The sequence below is a fragment of the Grammomys surdaster genome, unplaced genomic scaffold, assembly GCF_004785775.1.
Source record: "Grammomys surdaster isolate TR1022 unplaced genomic scaffold, NIH_TR_1.0 211, whole genome shotgun sequence".
NCBI lineage: Eukaryota > Metazoa > Chordata > Mammalia > Rodentia > Muridae > Grammomys > Grammomys surdaster.
The window spans coordinates 3,105,781-3,129,340 of record NW_021604656.1 but is presented as its reverse complement, the minus strand read 5'-3'; the positions used below and the strand labels follow the sequence as shown (position 1 = coordinate 3,129,340).

General features: G+C 45.3%; 1 protein-coding gene and 1 pseudogene across 3 annotated transcripts in view; one reads left to right on the top strand and one right to left on the bottom strand.

Moving 5' to 3' along the window:
- Window positions 1–8,172: 8,172 nt before the first annotated feature.
- Sfxn1 (sideroflexin 1) overlaps window positions 8,173–23,560 on the bottom strand; it is a 36,561-nt gene continuing 21,173 nt past the window's right edge. For all 3 annotated transcript variants that reach the window (XM_028772020.1, XM_028772023.1, XM_028772022.1), the window contains exons 8-11: window positions 21,278–21,327; window positions 11,398–11,447; window positions 10,885–10,932; window positions 8,173–10,191 (exon numbers count right to left, since the gene is read on the bottom strand). In XM_028772020.1, the coding sequence (XP_028627853.1) occupies window positions 10,095–10,191; window positions 10,885–10,932; window positions 11,398–11,447; window positions 21,278–21,327 (245 nt within the window). In that variant the 3' untranslated portion in view covers window positions 8,173–10,094. The remainder of the gene's footprint in view (window positions 10,192–10,884; window positions 10,933–11,397; window positions 11,448–21,277; window positions 21,328–23,560) is intronic.
- Window positions 16,213–16,662, top strand: LOC114624951 (annotated as a pseudogene).

Here is a 23,560-nt window from a genome sequence, read left to right as displayed (position 1 = left end):
ATGAAAACTCTAGGGTAAATGGAGCTCTGATGCAGAAAAAAAGGCTCAGCCTTTCTCAAGTCCTCTCTCCTCAGAAGCCAACTAGCCGTCTTCCCTGTAGCGTCAGTTGTTTTCTTTAAAACCTGGTCCATATTCCCTGGGGATTTTTTTTTTTTCCGATTATTGTTCCTGCCCAAGCTGAAAGCAAAACCAACCAAGCTTTCATTAACATGAACTTTATCATTCAGGACCAGATGGAGCTTCGTTTCCCACTTGAGAAGAGAAGTCATGGCTCACATGTTTTACCCATCACTTTCCTGTGTGCCAGGCACTGTGCCAGGCTGTCTTCGTGCATTACATCATCTTCTCCACACAGCTGTGCAAGGTGGGCTCTTCCTCTGATTATTTTGTTTTGCAGGTGAGCAGCATGAGACTTTCTCAGGATAGTCAAGTCACTCAGCTGATGGCCAAAACCAGAACTTAGATCAGAGGGAGGTTCAAAATGCTGACTGACAGGTCAGCAATATATAGGATCCTGTAAGCGTCGGTCCAGAGTTTTTGTTTTTTTTTTTTAAAGTTTGAGGCATCAGGCCATCCTGAGTCTAATCTCCATTTCTGCAAAAGTACAATGCAAAATGCACACACAAAGATGGAGTACATTCTAGGTATATGATGTGATAATGTAGTATATATGACGGTGTCATTATGTGCCTGTGTTTTTCTGCACCCTGAGCTTCCAGAAGGAGAACCATACACAAGATAACTCAAACAAATGGATGATTAGATACCACTCCAAGAACACGGTAAAGAGATGAAAAAGTGTCTGTGTTTTGGAATCTAGTCTTCACCAGGCCTTGGCTTTAGAGTGAACTGTTGTGTAACGGTTCTCCCCAAAGAGAAGGATTTCCTTCTGGGCAGAGAGATTACGAAGTGACTGCCAATGGGCCATCAGAGATCTTTCCCATCCTCTGAACAGAACTTTATTATATAATGCTAGCCTTGAATGTTTTATAGACTTAGAGAAGCATCTAGACTAGTAAAAACAGTGATTGACGAACTGGGCAGAAAGAACCACATGTGGGTTGGGGGGAAAGACATGCCCAGGAACCATAAGACTGCTGGGTAAATGTTCCAGTGCCAGGGATGGGCTTCCTCTTTATAACTGTTAGCCAGGGAGGTCCCCTTTCCTCACACAGCTATCACCACTGGTGTTGGGTGCCTCTCAGAACTGGATGCTAAGTCCCTACTGATGAGGCCACTACATTTTAGCGTAATGCTCTGAAGTCTGTTAGGGAAGAGTCGACGTTGACAATCTTCAATTATGGGTCTTGTCTGCTGCATTACCAACAAATGTGCCTGACCGGTGCAGTAGTGGCACAACTGTTACGGCCGTAACCAACTGTTCATGTTTAACGTCAGATCTACTCTACAAAAAGAAACTCACCATTAGTGCTACAAGATAAAAACCCGTGAGTGGGAAGGCCATAGGCCCCATTGATTTGTTAAGTAGGCATGACGGACTGTGGAGGTGAGGTGGTGGTGAGCCAGAAAATTTCTGGATGACAGTGATCCACGAGTTAGGAATCCAAGATCATGAGGTACAGAAGACAGCGGGATTCTGAGCAGTAAGAGATATTATAGGAGCCTCTGAGGGGGGTTCCTGGAGCAGGCTATTATCATACTCCAATGGCATTTCTAAACATGACGAGACTCCTGGACGACATAGTGACATCCTGTCTCAAAAAAGGCAGCCTCCAAGACTCCTCCCTCTGTTATTCTGGGTTAAGCTGCAAGAGTGGTTCCCTTTGGACATAAACAAGTGCAGTACAATCTGGAGCGTGGTGAGTACTTGGAATGATGAGGTCTAGCCTTATGGATGGTGAGAGGCTACATGGGGGAACACTGAAGTACCCTAGCTAACACCCTAGCCTGACTGCCAGGCGTGTACATGACTAAAGCCGCATCTGGCTTCCCAGGAGCCACATGCAGCTCCTCTCATGAGTCTGGGGGGCGACACCAGGAGAGGCAAAGCCCGGCCAACTACAGGATTAGTAGAAGCTTCTTGAAGGGAGTGATTGTAATGGCTTGTTATGTAGCAATAGACAGGGAATTTCAGGGAATGTCAATGCACTGAAAGGAAATAAAAATTCATAGAGGACTTTGAGACCCCGATCTGAATTAAGGCTAGCAAGTTCACAAGCTCACAGGTTTCAGGAACTAGCTGGCCACAAAAAGAAACTAGCCAGAAGGCAGGTCAGCTAGGTCATTCGGGAACTGGCTCACCACAAAGGATATGAGAACTAAAGATACAGATTGGCTGAGTTACTTCAGGAAATGGCTGCTTACAATGGTCAGGATAAGGTCACATTCCTGAATAGAATGTGTACAGGATGTTTCCCACTCCCCACCCTGGTTTAGGACTAGCTGAATAATAGGTTGAAACTTTCTAACTATTTTTATGATGTAGGTTGGGCTTTCTCCACTGTCCCCTCCTGGTTTCCCCCTTCACCCCCCTAGTTTGTGATTTTCTCCTTTAAATACCCCTTGCTCCCGAGCCTCGGGGTCGACGCTTCCCTTGTGAGCCTCAGCCTCAGCCGACTGATACCCCGAAATCTGGAAATAAAGCCTTTTGCGGTTTGCAGCAAGTTCGGTCTCGCGTGATTCTGGGTGGTCGAACTCTCCTATGGCTTGAGTGGGGGTCTCCCCACTCTGGGGACCTTACAGCACCAGGGTAAGCACCTTACAAGGAGAAAAGACACTTTGCTGAAACCTTACACTGAAATCCACCAAAGACTAATGAGCAGGTGCACACCTAGAGTAGAACCCACTGTGGGGCTCCAGGCAGCACCTGACATTTCAAGCAGCCGACTCAGTGTATCTGGAATCCTCTCCAAAGTGCATCTGGGCGGCTTGATGAGGAGATGTGGCCTTAGAGACATCAGCTGCCTTCCCGAGGCAGCTTCAGGATGTTTTGTTAACATGCGAACAGAGACTGGCCCTGTCCATCTGGACACTGGCAGAAGATAGGCTGAGGGCTGGGACCGGACCAGTGTGTTGGGGGAGTACTCTGCTCAGAGCTTTCTCTGTCTCATGGTGGCTTGTGGGTCTTTCATTTGTCATGATCCCCTACCTGAGGTGGCGATTTCTACAAGTCATTCACAGGCTCGTGAGGGATAAAATGAAGTGTTCTCTAGAGAGGAATAAGCTGACTCTTAAAATGGGGGCTCATTGCTGGGTGAGATGTACATGAGAGAGAGAACACATGTCAGTAAGCTCTGCACAGTGCTGGACCAAGTGTGACTGTGTGGGTCTTAATCTGCTTCCTAGCATTGCCAGAATCACTCAACGATTTCAGGTACGTTCCTGTTACTAGAAGTTCTCAGCCAGATGCATCTTAAAATAGGCTCCCAGTGCTTAAAATTCCAGTCCCCGGCCCAAATTCTCACTGAGAGGGGTTTAAAAGGAATCAGAGGACAAGACCCCTTTAATGGACAAGACCCTTTAATTCCCTCTAAAATGAACTTGGAATGAAATTTGTGATTAAAAATGTGTACTGTCTGTACACTCAAACACCGAGTGCTCTAACGGTCAGTCAACGTTCAGTGATGTCCCATTGCTGTCACTCTCTGTCCTTGTCCCTCCAGACCCTGCCCCCACCTCTGCCTCTGTTCTCAGATGGATGGATTCGGACCTGCCTCCTCCAGTTTTTGCAGGGAGGCTCTGCCTAAGCACCCGGGGATTCCTTTGTTCCTCATGCTAAGTTCACAACACACTGCCTTTTCCTCCATACCTTTCACATAGGGGCTTCATCGTCCTCCTCCCCCTCCCCCTCCTCCCACCATCCTCCTCCCTCCCTCCTCCTCCCCTTCCTCCCATTGTCCTCCTTCTTCCTCCTCCCCCTCCTCTTCCTCCTTCTCCCCTCCTCCTCCCTCCTCTTCCCCTTTATCCTCTCCCTCCTCCTCTTCCCCTCCTCCTCTCCCTCCTCCTCTTCCCCTCCTCCTCTCTCCTCCTCTTCCTTCTCTATGCCTCCTCCTTCCTCCTCCTCCCTCTCCTTCTCTTCCCTCCTTCTCTCCACCCTACTCCTCCTCCTCCATTATCACCACTGCCACCTCCCACCACCAGTACCACCACCACCTTCTTTGATCTCTCTTGGACTATGCCGCCTTCTCTGCCCTCACCCCTACACTGCCCTTAAAGCTTCCCACCCTCCCTCACCCCCACATGGTTCCTCTCTGAAAGTGGATTCCCAGTCCTTCCTTTCTTGTCTAAGATTATTATTCAAAGTTTGTACCATGGGGTTGGGCCCGTTCATATTTCAATAGAACTGGTATTTTCCTCTCTATTTTTAGCTGTAAAAGGCTGTTCTCTCATATTACCATCTTTGTCAGAGTCGATGCTTCTGTAGTCAGCAGTTTCATTATCAGGGCATCACACAGTCTACTATAAAAAGGGAAGAGAACAGAGCCTGGCTTGTGACTGCTGTCCGCCCTGTCGGATCTGCGCTCCTGACCCTGAAAGCAGCTGGATGGCTCTGCAGGACCACCTGAAGTTCCTGGAAGCAGCGCAGGAGCTTTTCCATTTGGATGTTATTACAGAAGAAAAGGACAAGGAACCGAGTGACACAAACAGACCACTGGCCCAGGGTTCCCTGGGAGTCTTAATGGTCAGACTGCTCAGTGGAATGGATTGGCCCACATGAGGAAACAGGCTCCGAGAGACAAATTGATATGTCTCATACCACAAAAGCAGTGCCAGACTATGAAGGTAGCTCAGGGTGGAGGCTGGAGCCACGCTGTCTCAGGTGCTCAGCATTCGCAGGACCGGGATCCGTGGACTCTTCCCGAAGCTGCTGCAAGCTGCCTTGCTCTCCAGGGCTTGACACATTGCTGCCTTTCTCTAAGCTGAGTTCCCTTCCTGGTGATTTCTGCTCCCACTGAGGATGGCTCACTAGTACAACTCGGGCTTGCTGGGGACACATCCACTCTCTGTCCACTTCCACAAAAAGTTCAACTCTCGTTTTCTGAGCTCCTGGAATACCATCGGCTCTAGTGACACAGAGGTCAAGGGCAGGGTCCTCCCCACCTTAGTCTGGGGTGTGACCAGGCCTTTCTTTTACTTTCCCTGAGATCCCCTTTACAATGTACCCTAAAGAAATGTACACGGAGAGGAGTTCATCCTGCTCATGGACTCCAAGCCATAGTGATAGCTACTGCTGGAGGAATGGTGTCTTTTTTTCCAAGCCTCCAGGAACACTTACTTACCAAGCCTGAAAATTTGAGAGTCCATGCCTGGGGCTAGCCTACTGCCTCTGGCCGCCAGCAGAGAGCTCCTGGAAGCCTCTAGCAGGAGCCTTGAGATCGTGCAGACAATGCTGCCCTCTAGTGTCACTTCACAGTACTGCCATTCCTCTCTGGTCTGGAGCTGGGATCACAAAGCCTGGCGTCGGCCTGACAGGGAGATGTGAGATAGACATCTCTCATTGGCCCGAGGCTCACCTATTAGTTCAGGCTGCCTGCCAGTGAGCCCCAAGAGACCCGCTGGTCTGTGTCTCTCTAGTTCTGGGTTACAAGAGATTACCAGCTATCACACCAAGCTTTTTATGCAGACACTGGGGATTGAACTCAGGTCTACATGGCTTTATGACAGTTTATCTCTTCAACCTCAGATTTACAGAGATCCACCGGTCTCTGCCTTCTGAGTGCTAAGAACAAAAGTATGTTCTACTGTGCTCTACTACAGAATTGTTCTTTAATAGCAATGAACACATCCTGAGTTCAAGAAACAAAATAGGGGAAAAATAAACCTCAGGCCACCATCAGTCTTAGTGGCCAGTGGCAGCCTTTCTTCCCAGCTTAGTTCACACTTGTGACAGTCAACTGTAATGTACCTACGTGTCTATTTTGCAAGACTTTAAAAAAATACTAAAGAACTTATGTTTTGATATCTTTGATTATTCCTATAACAGTACATGCCTATTAGTGTTTGCTCAGAAATATCTCACATCTTCCAACCTCTCCCTGACCCCAGCCCCTGGTCCTTCCCCTACATACGAAGTTCACACAGCTTGCATGAGAGAAGCCAGAGGGCATATTTCTGTGGGATTGATCTGTAGGACTGAAGTAGTTAAAAAGGAGGCATGTCAGTTTTATAAATGTTGACAGACACTGTCAAACTTGTGCTCTGCTGTCGGCCATGCCCATTTTCCAGTAGGGCTGCAGACAAAATGCCGTGGGACTCTTGTCTCAGAGTATTGAGCATGCACCATGCCAGTCAGCATGCTATGCTAACTGTCATTACCACACAGGGAAGGAAGCCAGGCAGCATGCTATGTGAACCCTCGTTACCATGCAGGGAAGGAAGTGCTGTCTTCACATTACAACTGCAGGAACTGTGGTTTAAAGAGCTTAGCCTGCCTCAATTTAAGGAAGAGAGCTGAATCTAAGCCAGGAAGAGTCCAGCCACAGCCAGAATTCTCCCAGCCAGTGTGTCTCAGGTCTGTGTCAGAACCACTCAGGGTGTATGCTAATGCTGGCTAGGTCTATCTATAGTTTCTGATTCAAGACGTATAGAAAAGGCACGAGTATGGGTAGTTCTCAGTCTCCGGTGATGTGACACTGTCCCAGGAATCACACTGTGTTCAGGGACAACCATTGATCCCACTCTGGGACGTGGCAATGCTAAGCTTTGGCTTTGATTGGGTGTGATTTCAGACTCTGTGCTATATCTGTCTGAACAGACCCTTTCATGGTCTTTTGAGTGTTTCAGGTAAGGTCTGTGACTCTTTCTCTCTCTCCCCTTCCCTCCCTCCTTCCCTCTCTCTGGGATGTTATACATACTTGTTACTGTGTAGTGTGTACATGTGTCTGTGCACATGTATGCTTGTGTATGCATATGGAGGCCAGCGGAAGACTTCAAGTATCTTTGCTTGGTTGTTCTTCACCATTTTTTTCTTTGAAAAAGGGTCTCTCACTGAGCCTAAAGCTCACCAACTCGGCTAGGACGGTCAGCCAATGAGTTTCAAGGACCAGCTGTCTCTCTCCTTTGCACTGGACTCACAAGGTGCAATTTGAATATAGAAGATAACTAGTTCCTAGACAACACCATAACATATATGTACACGCACCCACACAACACATAAATCTGTTAGTGTTCTATTGGTAGGAAGAGACACCACGACCACGCAACATTTAATTGGGCTGGCTTACAGTTTGAGAGGTTCAGTCCATTATCGCCACGGTGGGGAGCATGGTGGCACACAGGCAGACATGGTGCTGGAGGAGCTGAGACTTGTATACATCCCAACCAGTAGGGAGGGAGGGAGAGGGGGATGGAGAGTGGGATGGAGAAAGAGAAGGGGGCTGTATCTGGCATAGGCTTTGAAACCTCAGACCCTATTCCCAGTGACAGACTTTCTCCAACAAGGCCATACCTCCTATTCCTTCTCAAGTAGGGCCACTCCCTAGTGACTAAGCATATGAGCTTTGGGGTCATTCTTATTCAAACTAACACAATAAATTTAAGAGAAAAAAAAATTACAACAGATCATTTCTCAGTTGCAAATTAGGACATTTCTCTGTTTAAAATGCCAGCCCAGGGCTAGAATCTGACAAATGAGCAAATTGACCTCAGCCTCACAGAGGTCTGGAGACAAAACTCACTTCCCCTCTCGGTTTACAATCAGTGCTTCTGGACTTACACTGAGTGAGGCTGGGGGTGTGGCCTCTGTGAACAGTGTGCTCTTTGTACATTTGTTTTCTGTTTTTTACTCATTATCCACCAGTCTAAAAAAGATTGCACAGAAAAGCCCAGAGACCAACAATCCGTGTGTTTTAAATAACTTATAACATTGTTATAGCTCATGTCTCCTTATTGCCAGTTATCACTGTTATCTGTGTCTAAGTTATCAATGATATTTCACCACTAGTATGAAAATACTGGACAAAAAAGCCTACTCTTCAGAGGGCTGTTTCAGGTCTCCTTTGGGCATCTCTGAGCATGTTGGCTGTGGAGAGAGGGATACCGCTCCTGTGAGGTTCAAGAGGTTGGATCAGCAAACCAAAGCAGAAATACACTGTTTGTTAAGGGACAGATACTAACAGCAGATGTTGCAACTGGGTTATTTGTGATACTCGGATGAAGGCAGAGCAGGTTACAACACTCAAGCTGCATGTTTCACAGACAAATAAGAGACAGTTTATTTTCATTCTGCATTTATTTATTTGACAGTTCATCCAGTTTAACTGAAATCACATGACTCTGATATTGGCAATAGACCTCACTAATACTGATAGCTTCTAGCCAGTCACACACACACAATTCTATCTCACGTCAGAGAAATATCAAGAAGTCACTGCACAACCTTGTTGCACTTCACGTGGCTTTTTTCTTCAGGAAAAAAATGTATTTTTAGAAGATCAGCAAAGATTGCCAATTTTTGTTCATTTGTTCTTTTTTTTTTTTTTTATAAATCATGATTAAACCACAGTGAGTATTCCTATACAAAAGCATTAAGAGACCAAAACTTCACAAAACAAATTTAAAAGAGCCCAGCTCCATGTCTACTGCACATTTCTCACTGCCTGGGCTGACACTGGGTGTCCATCTCCCAACTAGCTACTTCACATCCTCAGAGCTACACACACACTGGGGCAAGGACTCTGAGCTCGGCTGGGTGGGCAGACCTCAAGGCCTTCAGCTTCTTCTGAAAGCATCCTTTAAGCACCTGTGGACTCTGCCTTGAACTCCAGGCTCTCACCACCATTTAAACAGAAGCACTGAAGACAGCGAGGCTCATCCGAGGCCAGAGTGTCGCAGGGAGACACTGCATTTCAGGTAGTTTGGCAGTCAGCTCTGTAGAAGATTCCAGCAGCATAGGGGAGAACTGAGAGCCTCAGATTCATCCATCCTTTTAGAGAGAGAAGCACAGACACAAGGCACACCATTTTTTCTTTACGAGGAAATTTGATCTGGAAACATTATTGGGAAAAAGAATCTACAGAAACTAGAGAGTCTCTTATTTTTTTTTTTTTTGTGGTTGTTTTTTCACGTACAAATCTCTGAATTAACAATGATTGTCACTCAGTGTAACAAGTGACTTGTCTATGACATGGAACAGCCACAGATTTCCAAATCGACCTCAGCTACACCGAATACATCACATGTAAAAATCACTACAGAGATGTTGACATGCCATCAAGCTTTGTGGTCTTCACACAGGGTGAAACGCAGCAGTGTTCACAGATGCTGGACTAGTTTATGTAGTTTCTTTGTATCTTCTTGAAAGCGGAAGAATTCTACAAGGATGGCAACAAGAAAAAAAAAAAAAGGAAAAGAAAAAAAAAGGCATACAGGGACTATGGTTTCACTTCTGAAAAAAAAACCAGTCACACAGTCAATGCCATATTGCACTGGTACTGAATATACTCCTAAAACCTGGCATTTGTACATTTCAGTTAATTATTTGATGGAAATTTATGATTAAAGTACCATGAGGTAAGATTAATATTTTAAGAACACTAAACAAGTTGAAGAGTTAACCAAGAGAAACCAGGACTGCATGGAAAGTCATTTCCCCTGATCTAAGGCTGACTTCAGGAAGGCGTATGGAGTGTTGATGTTCTGAACCTCAGTTTTTTTTTAATTGAGGTTGCACTTTGGACGGGTCCATTGCCAAACTGGAGACAAAGTTTCCTTAGTATTTAAATTTGGATATTTAGTCTTAGATCTTTAGTGTTTTCCCAGTTCATTGCTGAGACCTCTGTGGAAGAGAAATAGAAAATGAACCTGGTAGTTGAGCAGGTAACCTTTCCAATGATTGACAACCATTGTTTACTGAGTGTGTAACTGGAGCGTCTTTGCTATGCCTACCAGTGCTTTTGAAAGCTTACGGTGGGGGCTTAGGAAAAAAATGGTGTCATTAAAATCTACCAGAAGGGTATTTTTTTTTGTAAATTACAACATGATTCTACTGCCAGGCTCCTGACCAGCAGCTTGACTCTAACGCAGATCTTGCAGAGGCGTCTGTAGCTGGGAGTGCCCTGGCACACGTATGTCCTCACTGTAGTGGCTTCAGGAGGCTCACAGATGGCTCTGGCCTCCGGCACTTGATCTTGGCTTCACAAGCCCTTGTTAAAGTACACACGTCGTATTTCAGGATGATTCCTTTGGATGCTGGCTTGCAACTCATCCTCCAAGCTTGTCACAGACATGGAACTGGGACAAGGTAGAAGGAAGAAGGAAGAAGGTTATCACATGGGCAAGTATGGGAACCCTGAGCAAGGAAGAGCAGGGAGAGGGCGCAGATTCAGAGACACGGGGCTGGTGCATGACACACACCAGAAAGGTTGCACAGCAGCAACCTGTTCTCTTCAGAAACAGCCATCACTAACTAAGAACTGTAAGAAACCAGTTCCTGAGCCTGTTTACCTCTTATTTCTAGCTGAAAATGTCTCATTGCTGGCAATGATACTCACAGACTTGGATGGCCACAGCACTGGGACTGTAGACAGCTACCCAAGCGAAGAGCAGAGCTGTGGTCAGGGAATCCACACTAGTGGATGAGCGCTACATATATGCCTGTCTATGGCTCCAATGAAACGAGTCATGAGCCATGCTAAAGGTAAAGCAAAACCTTGCAGGAGGTAGCCTGATTCTCAAAAAGGTTAAAATGTTCCCAAATATAACGAACAGTAGGGGGCAGACAAACCTGGGTACACTGGGTCATAAGGCCCCACAGACCAGAGCTAGCCCTCCAGCCTCTTCCTTTTAGAGGTGTGGGCTGCCAGGGCCCTTTAGAGACCCAGTTTCTTATCACTGAAATCAAATAACTGCACTTGTATCCCCAGCTCGTTTTTAGGATCAAAATTGAATTTAGGACAAGAATTCTTAAAAAATATCAGCACCTACCTCTTCTGAGGAAACAGAGCACAGCACAGCGGGGTGGCGAACACCAAACTTAAAAAAACAAAATGAAATAGCAGGTCAGCAGGCTGAAGTGGTCACTTCCGGCTTCCTTTTTTCTATATACGTATTTTAATAACAACCTCTTTCCTCTCTTTAGAGTACAAGATTGCCTTACAAATACAGACTGTTGGATCACCAAAATGACAAGCAAAAGTAACAAAGCCATAGGGTTAGCTGGAATTTACAGGAGAACACCTAAATAGCCAAATATATAGCTTCCCATACAGATAGTTTCTGTCTTTCTAATTATTGGAATTCTAGGCACTCGGGGTTGGTGCCATTTTCAAAAGTTTTCTCTTGTATCACCCAACCTTCCATAGGCACTAATAATAACTATATACGTGTAATTTCTGTGTTGACTATCACGATCATATACAACACACAGACCTATTGAATAAATACATGTACAACAATAACAGCAGTAGTCAGTATTTTACAAGGGTAATTCCCACTTACCAAAAGCCAACCAACGTGACTTGAATGGGCGCACTCATCCACGGGAACCTCTGTGTTGAGAAAGACACAAGCGTGAGTACTTTTCATGTGCTTCTTCAAGGCAGTGTCCTCTGCTGACATCCACATGGTGGCAGTAGTGAGATCCAGGGCAACAGTGCCACACGGGTTAGTCCCGACTTCATGGACACGTGCGATGACCAGGCAGCAGCCATTACAACCCCAAGTGTTATTTGTCTTTGTGCACGAGGTAGGGCACCAGCTTGCAGCATTTATTTATGGTTTATCTGCCACTAGAGAAGCAGAGAAGCCCAACATGCAAGCTTGAAGAGACACGAACTTGCACTAAATCTCTGCCTCGCCACCACTGACTACTGGAAAAAGCAGGCAGAAACCAGGGTTTGTTAGGATGCAAAATAAGAGTCCCTCTAAGGGTGGTGATGCAGACAAACCAGGAACCCAGGACAGTGATCAAGTATGAAAGGAGCCTAGCAGACACCATATTCCACGTGCTTGCACATTCTTTCTTGGATTTAGCTGCTGTCAGTAGGTTAAAACTATTTTCGGAATTAACTATCTTTGCCAGGCAATGAGGGTGTGGGTTGGTATTTGAGAAAGTAAACACCGTTAGATCCTTAGTTTTTAAAAGAGGAAAACATAACACAAAGTGCGATAGGATACAGGGTTGTCTAAGTAAGAGCACAGACACTTCTGCAAGAGCTGTCTGTGAGTTGGCTGGGATGTAATCAGACACCTCAGTTCCGAGTCACGCAGTTGTCGCAAGATCCGTGCATAGGAGGCATACCCTCGTGCCCGAGGAGACTCCTTTGGTGAAAGGATCATCAGGAAGGTCAACATGGATGGAGGAAAAGGAGGAAGGAAGAGGAAGGGAAAATGTTATCAAAACAAAACCAACCCAAACAGGCTATGCTGGGGCACCTTAACCCAAAAGACCGAACAAGCAAATTACTGTCATGTGTCACTTAAAGACAGGATATATTTTGAGAAGTGCATCCAGGGGCCAGGCTGTCTGGGTACTTACTGCCACCCATTCCTAAACTCAGGTTGCTGGGCTATAGGATTTTAACACATATGGTCCTCCTTCCTCCATGCAAATAACTTTTATGTTTAATGAGAGATTTTCACAGGGAGATGATAAATTCTCACCCAAGATCCTCCGGGACATGAGACTCCCAGGATGCACCTGGCCATAGGGATGGGACAGCAGGTTAACTGATGAGTGAGCTCATAAGGGTGGATAAACTTCATCCTGTAAGACCAGGCCGTCATCTCTAGTGGCCTCTTGTCTGCTTAAGTAAACAGAGCCAGACTTATCTAAAAGAGTACACTTATGTCACCTCAGGATAGATACGCACACACTGAAGGCTAGCTTAGGTTGAGGGTTCTTCATAGTGACAGGGACGCTGGAAAATTCTGACTTGCTTGCAAAACCAAACTCAACATCAGCCCTATTCTTGACTCTGTCTCCACTACCCCATCCTGCTTGTTCGTCAAAGAAAATTTGGCCTGAGTCCCAGAAATGAGTGAACTGAGGATGTTCGATCTTTTACTAAACACACACACACACACACACACACACACACACACACACTCCTTCAGGGTAAGGACATGTCTTTCTTAATAGGCTATAAAAGGGGGTATATTATACGAAAAACTTCAGATGAATCGAAGAAGGCACAGTAAGATTAGAAGATATATATCGTCAGGCTAACATGGTTGTTTCTTGATGTTAATGTGAGTCTCAATTCCTTTCCCCTAATAGCTCCCTTTCCATTAAATTTATTGGCACGCAATCAACATTATTAATCAGTTAATGTGTACAATGTAATTTGTGACCTATATACACAGTTATGATACTGTCATCACAATAAAAATAATGAGACCGTCTATCATCTTAAATGTTTTCCATGTTACTCATGCCCTTCAGAGATTTTTCTCCTTTCCTAGACTCTGTCCCCTGGTAAAGTTGTAGCTTTGATCTCATTATATATTAATATTCCCTAGGATTTGAGTTTACATTTTTTTTAAGAGTCTCATATAGCCCAGGGTGGCCCAAGCAAACTCATTACAGAGCCAAGAATGACCTTGAACTGGTCTTCTGATCTCTACCCCTCAACGGCTGGCATTACAGGCACACATTACCAGGTCTGAGTCTAGGGTTTTTATATAGAATGTCTATGTTTTTGTGTTGTTACTTTGGAAATTATTCATGATGCTGCATGCATCAATAATTCATTGTTCTTTACTGACAAGGTAAGAGGTAAGAACTATTCCACTGAATGGGTTGATACTTTCCTTTCCAGTTGACTTTGTTCCCAGTTGGAGGCTGATATAAACAAAGTAGCAATAAACTTTCTCCTTTATGGGCATTTGCTCTCATTTCTTTTAGGGAAACACTTAGAAGTGGCTGGATTGCGCTGTAGCATATGTTTGTATAAACAGCTAGCATAGTTTCCAAAGTGGCTGCATTTTTTTTTTTTTTTTTTTTTTAATGGCTACCAGCAAGCTCGGAGAGCTCCAGTTCCTGTCCAGACTCGGTAACACTCATTAGTGTTAACTGAGAACTTTAGCTATTCCAACAGATATTTCATGTGGTTTTAAATTTGAATTTCCCCAGTGACTAAAAAATTCCAAGCATTTTCCAGGTGCTATTTGCATATGTGTAGTGAGGCTTCTGATGAACTAACTCCTTTGCCTATTTTTTGCATTGTGTTATTTTCTTCAATGAGTGTTTTATGTTTTTAACAAAATTCTTGATTTGCTTTCTTACCAAAAAGAGTTTCTTTGCTACTTGTCTTAGCCCACGGGTTTTGAAAGAGAATTTAAAAGTGTTTTTGAAATAGTCTAATTTTTATTTTTTTCCCCTTTGGTCTTGTTTTTTTGTTTTTATTTTTGTTTTTTTTTTTACATATTTTTAAAGATTTATTTATGTATATGCGTACACTATTGCTCTCTTCAGACACACCAGAAGAGGACATCAGATCCCATTATGGATGGTTGTGAGCCACCATGTGGTTGCTGGGAATTGAACTCAGGACCTCTGGAAGAGCAGCCAGTGCTTTTAACCACTGAGCCATCTGCCCAGTCCTCCCCTTTGGTCTTGTATTCAAAGAAATCTTTGCCCCAAACAACGGTATTTTCTTTTTACAGTTGAGTTTTTACATTTAGCTGCCATAAACTGTGGAGAGGTAATTTGCATACAGGGTAGAATCAATTCCCTCTGCATAACCCAACCACCCACAAGTCCCCATGAAGCCTTGTTCTCTTCTCAGTATGCTACTGGACCTGTGCTACAAGCTGGTCCTCTGTGAGTCTATGTCAACCACAGCTCCTCTGCATTCTCTGCTGCCCCAAGCTGAAGTCACCCAGCGCTGTGGCCTCTGGTCCTGTACCTCACTCTTGCACCGAGAGCATGGTCTACACCCTGCTTCTCTGATTTCTACTTCTGTGATTCTACTACCGAACACTGCTTACCATAGGCATCCAGCAAAGGGCTCAAGACTAAATACTGTCTATGAATAAATAAAGAACGTCACACTCATGTCCTTTAGGAAACAATTGCAAATAGCTACTGAGCACACACAGCAGTCTGAGCAGTCTGTTTTTAGGGAAACATAAAAAATCCAGAATGAAAAGTCCTAAGAATGACATTGGGACCCAAACCTATCAGTTTTACTCCCAATGAAAGTACCAGGCAGCTGAGGCCTATCCTTCAAGACCGCTATTCAAGAATACATTGTAATTTAGGCAGTGAACTTCTGGTTCGCTGTACGAATTTTGATGAGTCACCAGCCCATAGCTGGTTTGTTTTCCCAGCCTTCCATTTGGAAAAAGATAAGATGTGGGGAAGGATGAGTCATGTTGAATGTTCCCCAAGAATTGTTTAAAAAGCTGAGAATGTTCAATTCGGTTTCACATTCGTAGAGGAGTTTGGTCATCACAGAAAAAAAAAATCTGCATTTCCAAAAATGATGAGACAATGTTTCAAGCTCTAAAGAGGAACGCTGATGTATTCTGCCCCAGTGTACATTTGCATAATGGTCACACTATTAAAGATGCCCCAAGTGCAAAGATAATACCTAAGTAGAACTTCACCCTTGAACTTGGGAGAGGTGCATATGTGTGGGTCAACTTTAAACTTGGAGTGCTGCACATATGTGGTTCTTTCAAGGACACTTGGCTTTGACGGTTTCAAAGCAGCGTGTTCCATTGGAATTGGACAGAATTCAGCTACAGCCAGACTCTCTGTAGCTACAGAGGCTCACGAAATGATCCAGAACTATTCTGACCACATCCAGAACTACTTTGTCACCAGGATTCCAAAGCCAATGGCCCCTTGGGGATTGTGATGGAGGGCTTCTGAGGAAGAGTGAGTGAGGTGGGATACTTCCAAAATACAGAAGCTTTTGGACACAAGTCATGCTGCAACCTACAAAGTAAGATGGGTGGAGGGCAGCAATGGTTCAGTGGGTGTAGACGCTCACTGTGTAAACCTGGCGGCCTGAGTTCAATCCCAGGAGTGGACAGACAGAAAGAGAAGTAACCCCAAAAAGCTGTCCCCTGGCCTCCATGTGTGTGCCCACCCCCATACATACATACAACAATACATCTTTAAAAATTAAAAATGGTGAGCTGGGATGACCATGACATGTATGTCTTTTTAAGTATGTAGAAATGTAGGATGATGCGGACCATGTGGAGAGTGTGGACAGTGTGGCCCTGATGAGTGGAGTGCTTGTTTCATCTAATGTCTTTCTTGTAAGAAATTGTCAGAGAGCCACGGGTCACCTTGCACACATGGCTAAGTCCAAGAACCACACCACACACAACCAGTCCTGCAAATGGCACAGAAATGGCATCAAGAAACCCCGGTCACAAAGATACAAATCTCTTAAGGGGGTTGACCCCAAGTTCCTGAGGAACATGTGCTTTGCCAAGAAGCACAACAAGAAAGGCCTGAAAAAGACGCAGGACAACAATGCAAAGGCAGTGAGTGCACGCACAGAGACCATCAAGGCCCTTGTGAAGCCTCAGGCCATCAAGCCCAAGATGCCAAAGGGCCCCAGCTGCAAACTCAGCCACCTGGCTTTCATTGCTCACCCCAAGTTTGGGAAGCAGATTCGAAGCTACATGGCCAAGGGTCGTAGACTCTGCCAATCAAAGCCCAAGGTACAAACCAAGACAGAGGCTCCCAAGGGTGTCCAGGCCCCTGTGAAGGCCTCACAGAAAAGGCTCCTGTCAAGGTGAAGACAGATGGACTGCTGTGACTCACCTACCCATGCACTATTTGCAGATGTCCAGTGTCCTATGCTGTTTTTACAAATAAATTTGAGGCAAGAAAAAAAAAAAAAAAAGGAAGAAATTGTCAGGATATATACATCCAGAAACTTCATCTATCACAGCCAGAAAAATGTACAATAAGACTAACTTGATCTTCTGTCCAGTGCCTGCCATGGTAAGATTGGAGTTACTATGGTAACCATTCCAACACTGAGATCCCAGGAGTTCAAAGGCATGAGTGAATTAGAATACCAAAGAACTGACTTGATGTCTCAGTACCCCCACCCCCACCCCTCCATGGCCATTTGTCCTCCATCAAAAAGATACAGACTTTCTTATGAACAGATGCAATTCCAAGCCATGATATCAGATACACACTGGCAGCCAGCATGCTCTGTGTCCTCAGCTGGAGTGAGACTGAATAATGTCCTTCCTAAAATGATGAGATTCTCAGCTTCTACGTCACCATCAAGCTGTGCATTATGCATTGTCTGTTAGTGGAGTCTCCCGTTTAATATGTTTGGACTGTGGGTGACCCTATATAACTGAAGCATAGGTGTTTACTGCTAACTGGGTGTGGGGTGATTCCAGGAAAGCTTACACAGGGTGATTCTGCTATTGAAGGCAGCCTGCAAGCTTTCCACAGCGACACAAAATCATGAGGACCATGACCTGCAGATCAGACTAGCATTGACTATTCTTTCTTTGCAAAAACTGTTACTTTTATGAACAGAGATGACAATAGTCAAGAAATCTAGCCACGCTTTATATATATATATATAAAATTTTAAATTGTGTTTGTGTGTGTCTGTATATGGGTATATGTACATGAATATAGATGCCCCAAGAGGTCAGAGGAGGGCGTTGCATCTCCTGGAGCTAGAGTTACAGGATGTAGGTGCTTGGGAGAAGGACATGAGTCCTTGGCAAGAGCAGTCCTAACCACTAAACCATGCCTCCAGGCCTAGCCTTGCTTTTAAAGGCTGATAATCACTTGCCATTGGCAGGATGGGATATTTAAATATGTTCTCGATTCTCTGTTATTTTCAAACTTACCTATGCCAATGCTTTAAGATAGGACCAAGTGAGCTAAAAGGCTGATTGGGTCAACGTACATCCTCAGTGTGGATGATGAAGATCTGGTGCCTTCCCAGACCCAGAGCTGGCAGAGAACAGCTCAGGACACTGACTCCATGTCTGCTGTGTGGTCAGGAGGCTCCCTTACCACACCATTTCCTCAGAGTCTGAATCTGCTCCTGGACATCAAGCAGAGACGGACAGAAGAGGGAGCATGGATTCGTTTTTAGATTATCTAAAAGCCATGGAAATTTCTGATGAGCAAACTGCATACGATGCCATCATCTGGTAGTTTATAGATAGAAGTTTTATGTCATTTAATATAAACTATCAACCTTGGAGAGTGTCAAGCCTATCACGTACCACGCTTCTGCTTATACATGGTTTCCAACGACCATATCTAACATAAATCAGAGACAGAGTTAATAATAGCAATATTGGCAGTAGCTAGTTATATAATTATTAGTCCTAAGTATAATAATTATCACAAAATAGTATAATGAAACTGCCAGGATCTTTACCTGCCTGCCCTTTGGGGCCATTACTGAATAATTAAGGGATACTCAGAAGCAAGAACTATGGAACTGTGGCAGCTGATGTGAGCAGAGAGGTGGCTGCCTGTGGGACCATGAAAGGATAGCATGGTTTCTGGTCGAGCACTTGTTAGAGATGGTCAGAGACCCAACAGGTATCCCTGCAAGGGACAGCATGCATTTTGCCATGCTCCCAGACTACAGGCTCCTGAGAGGCCGAAGACTTCCATTGATCTGCACCTTTCAGTCATGTAGGGCAATGCCCCTACCAGTCCCTCCACAGGTAGAGGGTGTGACTACAGGTTGCAGAGCCTCAAGAGATCTCCATATTAATGAGATACCCAAAGGCCAGAGGGCATAGCCAATTAAGCATAAGGTCTTCCCAGACCCTCTTCTCCGTAAAAGATTTTTAACCTCAGGACTGCCCTGAGGATGGGGGTGGGGGTGGGTTACAGCTTCATCCACTTTCCACCAGGACAATAAACCTTTTAAAACCATGGAGTTCCTCTCATCTTTGGGGCCCAGCATGGAGAACTGTGGAGGGGGCCTTCGACTACCGAGCCACTGCTGCCTAATCACCCGCCTGGAGGACTTCTTTATGTCCCAGCCACGAGCCCTGCCAACTCAAGCAAGCTAGCCAGCTATGATCCAGCCAAGCAAGTTGCCATGACCAAGAGTTTCCACCACGCCCGTATGCCCCCGTGTCTCAGTTCTTCTGCGGCTCCCAGTGCCATCTGGGAGCCCAAGGACAGAGACCAGCTGGTCTCCATCTAGCTGCTTTGGCCCAGAGACCCCCAAACCAGGAGCTCTGCCCCCATGGGACTTCAGGCTGAGACCTCTCCATGCCCAGGTGGAGCCTGGTGGCTTCTCATAGTCCAGCGTCTGCCTGGTGCCATGTGGAGTGAACTCAGTCAAATTCCCATGCTTCTGCTCCCTGAGCCATGTTCCAGCTGCCTGGGGCAACAGACTCACGGGAACTATAACTCAGCCCAACAGGACCCATGCCCCCACGAGCCACAGCTCCCAAGCTGCCGAGTGCCTAACAGGCAGATAACGTGAACAGCATGGACACCCTTGCACAAGAGGCTGATTTACATTCTAGATGGGATGCAGAGGACCATTCAGAAAGGTTCACTATTTAAAATGTATGCATTGCTGTTTTGTGGAATTTTCCATTTAGTATTTCTGGATGTGGGTGACCCTAGGTAACTGAGACCTAAAGGGATCCACTGCCGTGCTGACAGGCTCACTGCTTAAGTATGAGCTACTGCTTTTGCCTTTTTGTTAACTTGAGGCTAAGGCAGCCAGCAGCCTCCTGGGTATGGCTTTCTGGAGAAGCTGGAGGATTTCTTCTGACAGTGCTCCAAGAATGAAGAGACATTTTGTCAGTACACAGTGACTCTGGCACTATTGTACATTGCCACATTAGAGTGACAGAGCCTTGATGTTTCAGAGAGTATAGCTTGGGGGTTTTAATTCTCCACATCCCCAGAGGTTCTGGGAGCATGGCTGAGAGTTCCTTTCCCTTACAGGAGCCCAGTGAGGTGTTCACACTGTCTCTTCACAGCGTGTTTTCTTGGCTTATACAGAGAAAGTGTTTATGAAATGTCCATCCATCATTCGGACTTCCTTCTCCTAGGTACCCAAATGGAGTACATGTACCTATGAATATACATAATGACCTCATCCAGAAGCACTTGGCCTGGATCCCTTTTCTGAACTTTTATGCACGGCACTCCCTTGTTTTTACAGTTCTGCTTTTGAGACTCAAATGGTTCACCCCAAGGGAGTTGCTGTGCTCACCCCCTCCTCCACAGAGGCCCAGGATCTCTGTTCCTGAGTATATATATCTCCAAACACAGCATGCTATGAAAGAGCCGTCCCAACTGGGCTAATCCTTGAACCTCTAAAACACAATCTGGAGGGCATAAAGAAGGCCTTCAGGGCAAACAGTCGACAGATTAATAAACTTTTTGATGCGACTACCAAAGAGCAATACTAAATTCAATGATCCATGAAGCTACCTCTCCAGATCTTTCCATTTCCAGTGTAACTTCGCACATTCCAAAGTCCCGGCCATCTTCCCAGTTTTACCCAGCTAGGCATGCAGTGGATAGCCAGGTGGACAGCCTTACCACCGCAGAGTGGAAACACGTTCTCAGAAGCAACTTTGTAACTTTCCAAGGGAAACTGACCTTTCAGCTGTCACTTGGAAGCAACTTTGTAACTTTTAAAGGGAAATTTGTAGGAAACCACAAAGTTGGCCTGGCCTAGCTGCATCGAGAGGCATGCGCCACAGGTTTTTCAGGGTAGAGTCCCTGGCTCCTGGGGCACTGTGTACCTTCAGGCAGTGAAGTGTTGTGTTTCTCTGTATGTTCCCTTAGAAGTCAAGGAAGCATGGAAGCTGGACAGGACATTTCAGACATTAATCTTGTATACTCTCAATAGTTTGCAAAGGCCATTGTATCCTGGCAACTACAACTGTATCGATCCTGGCAATTGTTACTGTATTGTTTCTGATAAGGGTATAAAAAAAATCTGGTTGCATTCAATAAACTTGTCACAGTCTCAGAATTTCCAAGGCTGCTCCAACCCAAGCCTGGTTTAATTTCTTGCCAGCCACATCAGGTAACCTTGGCTCAATAAGTAAGCAAGGGGAACTCACAGTCACTCAAACCATTTGGTGGAAAGTCTGAAGAGTATTGAAAAGGACTCATAGCTGGCCGTGGTGGTGCACAACTTTGATCCCACCACTGGGGAGGCAGTTGTAGGTAAATCTCTGTGAGTTCAAAGTTAGCCTGGTCTACATATTGAGTTCCAGGACAGTCAGGACTATGTAGAAAAACCCTGTCTCAAAACAAACAAACAAAAAACAAACACAGGAAAGAAAAGAAAAGAAAAGAAAAGAAAAGAAAAGAAAAGAAAAGAAAAGAAAAGGACTCATAAAACAACAGCAGAAGAACTCGCCTTACCTTCAAAAAGGCTTTCTTTTCCAAGGTGTTCATGATAAATGGAGGAATGGCTGTAATAAAGACAGGGCCACTTAAACCTCTACTTACTATTGCCTGTTTTCAGCTGAGTTTCCCCAAACTATATGATATAGAACGCTGTCCCTTTTAGGCTAATTTTACACTGGCAGAATGAAATCTACTGGAGCAATCTTTAAATGATTACATTTAGGCTTACCAATTGTTGTATGTCAGATGCAAGTTGAACTATCCCAGCATGCCTCACAGGTTTATCCAACAGAAATAATAATTAGGGAGGAACTGGGGGCTTAGGGACGGCTAAGTGGTTAAGATGTGTGCAGCTCTCAGAGAGGACCTGGTTTGGTTCCCAGCACCCACCCACCCACACCCAGCACACCTGGACACTCACAAATCGCCTTTAGGACTTTAGGTCCAGGGACTCTTTAGGTTTTACAGACATGGCTGCATGCATTCAGCATACATACAATATGCACATACATAAAAATAAATACTTTTTGTCTTAAATTCATAATATTAGACACCAGGAATGTTTTTCCTTCTTTGTCAACAAAATAAATGTTATTTTCCTTAGGTGTCTACCATGCAGAGAAGGCAGCTGGAAGGGTACTGCTTTGGCTCAGATGAAAACTGCTCAGGCCATTTGAGGTACCTTGCCTGCTGGGGGTCCTGGAACACTTACCCAATTTCTAAGAGCTTCAGTTTTCTGTTTTCCCATTTATGAAACAGGGACCATTACATTAACCTATACTGTGGGAGGTGGCACCAGCTCATTAGCTCAGAGCTTTTATCAGTTTAACAACGCGTTGACTATTTTAGCACACCCATGACTCTCACAGATGCTAATGGCACAGAGAGACTGGGTCTTCTATGGGGATGAAACAGTATGGAAAACAACCAAGCTTCTGGAAGCATGGGGGCTGAGCTGGCTGACTCTGGGAGGAGGGCATTTCAAAAAATGGGAAAGACTCAAACCAAAGCAAATTCGAGTGGAAGCTGAGGCGCAATGCTGTTTTCAGTCTGGAAATCAGGGCTCCAGAGGTGTGCTGGGGGCTCAGAGCCTTCTTTTTGGCAGTGACAAGCACCCTGGTCTTGGACTCAATGGACTCTCTGTATGTTGCAGGACTGTAGTTTCCTGGATACCTTCACAGACCACACTGGCATCCCACTAGAGTACAGAGGGGTTCTTCTGTTCGGTTAGACAAAGGTGATCTCCCCAAGTTAGCTGAATTGCAGTACTGCTTGTCTCTCAGTATCGACAGGGGACTGGATCCAGGACTCCTTATAGGTACAAAGTGCATGGATACTCAGTCTTCACAGCTGGGGTCATCTCTAGGTGACTTGCAGCTCACAGTTTAACATAAATGATGTGCAAATAATTACATTGTATCATTGAGGGATTGAGTGTGTTCAATCCACAAGTGTCTTCCTTTGTGAAGGTTGGCTGGCTTTTTGGATGCTGAGCTGCATAGACACAGGGTCAACTGTAAAACCTCTTCAGCTTTGCTTCCTGCACTTTTCTTCAATCCTTGTTGCTCATTCAAACTAGCCAGCTCAGAGCATCATAGGACAACAGTCAAAATATCAGCATGCAACCCAGGCAGCAGCTGACAGACACACTTCAAGTGAGAGCATCTCCTAATAGCCAAGTACTATTTACCCTGAGCGCAGGTGAAGATGTTCAAGCACATTAACTCCTAGCTTCTTCCCTTTGTTTATCCTGCAGAGAATGCGGTCACTCCCAGGCCATGTGATTCTAAGTGTCTGAGAACCTTCTCTAGGCCCTCTGAGCAGCCCACTGGGTAGACAGGAGATTCTCAAAAAGTCTTAATATGACACAGATGTTCTCTCAGTACATGCTGACCCCACACATTTAAATACCAGAGTAGCGGTCAGGCACACATTTTTCTAAAAGCTGTTCTCAGCGTGACCATTGCTTGCTGCCTGTGGTGCTGAGACAGCCTCCTGGACAGTCTCCACTCACCCCTGCAGCACTCCTTTAACCCAGTTTCACATAGCACCCACATTCACATGATTACCATGTTCAAAACTGTGCATGGTCCTCTATCACTCAGAGCTTGCAATGCCCCAGTACCCAACCACAGGGTTGGTCCCAGGAGCTGACTCTAGTCTTTGAGATCTCTTAAAACCTTCTCTATCCTCCAGCTGTACCTGCCTTTGGAGAATGCCTCCCACACAAACGGCAAACTCCTGGCTCCCACTGATGCCCTCTCTTCCTGCCTCCCTGCTGATGCCCTCTCTTCCTGC